The 2,388-nt window shown below is 36.1% G+C and overlaps 1 protein-coding gene across 1 annotated transcript; it reads right to left on the reverse strand.

Annotated features, from left to right (window-relative positions):
* Positions 1–292: 292 nt before the first annotated feature.
* On the reverse strand, positions 293–847 carry LOC149210312 (uncharacterized). Its single transcript, XM_089398931.1, has one exon. The coding sequence runs from the start codon at positions 845–847 to the stop codon at positions 293–295; it is 555 nt and encodes a 184-aa protein (XP_089255057.1).
* Positions 848–2,388: the final 1,541 nt, after the last annotated feature.

Genomic DNA, 2,388 nt, shown 5'->3' on the forward strand with positions numbered 1-2,388 from the left:
TGTCCTCAAGTCATGGTTATTGCAGAGTACTTTTATTTCGAAATTCAAATAATGAAAAAGAATTCTTACAAGCCAATTGCTTGGTTTTCTCATAAGAATTCATGTTTAGAGTATGCCATATCTGGTTTTCATATCTAAACATTATTATGGTTTTTTTTTTTTTTTTTTTTTAGTTTTCATTTTTGTTTTTTTTTTTATTGTTTTCATTTTTATTTTTATTTTAAGATAGAAAATTAAATGCTTAAGGCTTTGATATTACAACTGACTGTTGTACTATTTGTACCTCATTTTGCTATGATACTGTCTCGCTGAAATCTTCTTTATTGACAGGCTTATGATAGATCTTTAGCCTGTGCCCGTTCACTAGAAATGTTCGTTCCTCTTGATCAATGGTTGTGAGCTTGACTGATCCATTCTCAAAGACTTCTATGATTTCATAAGGCCCCATCCAGTGGGTTGTAAATTTGGCTTTATAGTCTTTGAACTTTGAGTCAAAGAGTAATGCCCAATCGCCAACTTGAAACTCCTTTTTAATTAACTTATCATGCCATTGCCTCCTCTGTTGTTGTATCATTTTTATCCTTTCCACTACTTGCAGTCTCCTTTCATCTAGCTGATTCAATTGCATGATTCGTTCTTTTTGTGATTCAAAGAGATCTATTCCTAGGTCTGCTGCCAATTTGTATGTAGGTATTTGAAATTCTATTGGTAGCATGACTTCCTTACCATACACTAGCTGATAAGGTGTAAACCCTGTTGTGTTTTTCCAAGTAATTCTATATGCCCAGAGTGCTTCATTGAGCTTGTCTGCCCAATCCTTTCTGTTTGTTGCCACTGTTTTTGTCATAATCCCCTCTAGTGTCTTGTTTGTAGATTCCACTTGGCCATTGGCCTGCAGATGGTAGGGTGTACTCCTTCTATGCTTGATTTTGTACTTGTCTGTGATTTCTTGAACTAGCTTAGAAGTAAATTGAGTCCCTTGGTCAATTACTATCTCTCTGGGCACTCTATATCTATGAAAATTTTCTTCAAAGAGGAAGTTGAATACTGTTTGTTTTGTTGCTCTGACAAGTGCCTTTGCTTCAACCCATTTGGTCACATAATCGGTACATACAAGAATGTATTTCTTGCCTTTGGATGGTGGATTGATGGGTCCAACAAAGTCTAGAGCCCATTTTTCAAATGGTTCTAGATGGACTTGTGGCTGTAGTGGCATCTCATCGGAGGTGGTTGGTCTGCCCATGCGTTGGCAGCTGTCACAACTTCTTACATACTTTTTTGAATCTTTGAAAATTGATGGCCAATAGTAGCCAAGGCTAAGAATTTTGTGTGTTGTCCTCTTTGCTGCAAAATGGCCACCACAAGGTTGATCATGGCATGATGTTAGTATGTCAATAATTTCATCCTCTCTAATGCATCTTCTAATAATCATATCATAACCAGTATAAAACAAGTCATCGTTAACCCATGAATATCTTGCACTTTGTTTGATGAGTCTTTTCTTCTCCTTTGAACTGAATGATGGAGGTACTTTTCCTGTGGACAAGTAATTAGCTAAGTCAGCATACCATGGTGTTAATACTGAAATTGCAAACAAGTGTTCATCAGGAAATGAATCTTCAACTTGGACAACTTCACCTGGATTTTGTAATCTAGAGAAGTAGTCGGCTACCTGGTTTTCTTTCCCTGGTCTATCCAGTATGGTGATATTAAATTCCTGCAATAAGAGTAACCATCTGGTGATCCTGCCATTAGTAATAGGTTTATTCATTAAATATTTAATGGCGGAGTGGTCAGTATGAACAAGGACTTCATATCCGGTTATGTAGTGGTGAAATTTGTTCACTGCATGTATAATTGCAAGCATTTCCTTTTCCGTTACTGTGTAGTTGAGTTCAGTAGGCATCAAATTTTTACTGATAAAGTAAATGGCATATGTTAAAGCATCTTCTTTTTGCCCTAATAAAGCCCCTACTATTGTGTCGGATGCATCAGTTGAGATGTGAAATGGTAAAGTCCAATTGGGTCCGCTCAAAATTGGTGTAGTGCCTAGTTTCTCTTTAAGTTTCTCAAATGCTTTTTGACAAGCCTCATTCCAACTGAAAGGTACATCCTCTGCAAAAAGCTTAAATAAAAGCAAGGCTATCCTACTAAAGTTTTCAATAAATCTCCTATAGTAGCTTGCATAACCAAGAAAGCTTCTTACATCTTTTTGATTGATTGGAATTGGCAATTTGACAATAATTTCTATTTTGGTTTGATCTCCCTTGATTCCCTTAGGTGAAATATGATGTCCTAAGACTATTCCCTCATTCATCATCATATAACATTTTTCATTGCTTAAAGACAAGTTGGTTTCTATACATCGTTGTAAAACTTTCTCAAGCT

This window comes from Pinus tabuliformis, chromosome 1_2 (genome assembly GCF_031772625.1).
Source record: "Pinus tabuliformis cultivar Carrire ecotype Pingquan chromosome 1_2, CPIR1, whole genome shotgun sequence".
NCBI lineage: Eukaryota > Viridiplantae > Streptophyta > Pinopsida > Pinales > Pinaceae > Pinus > Pinus tabuliformis.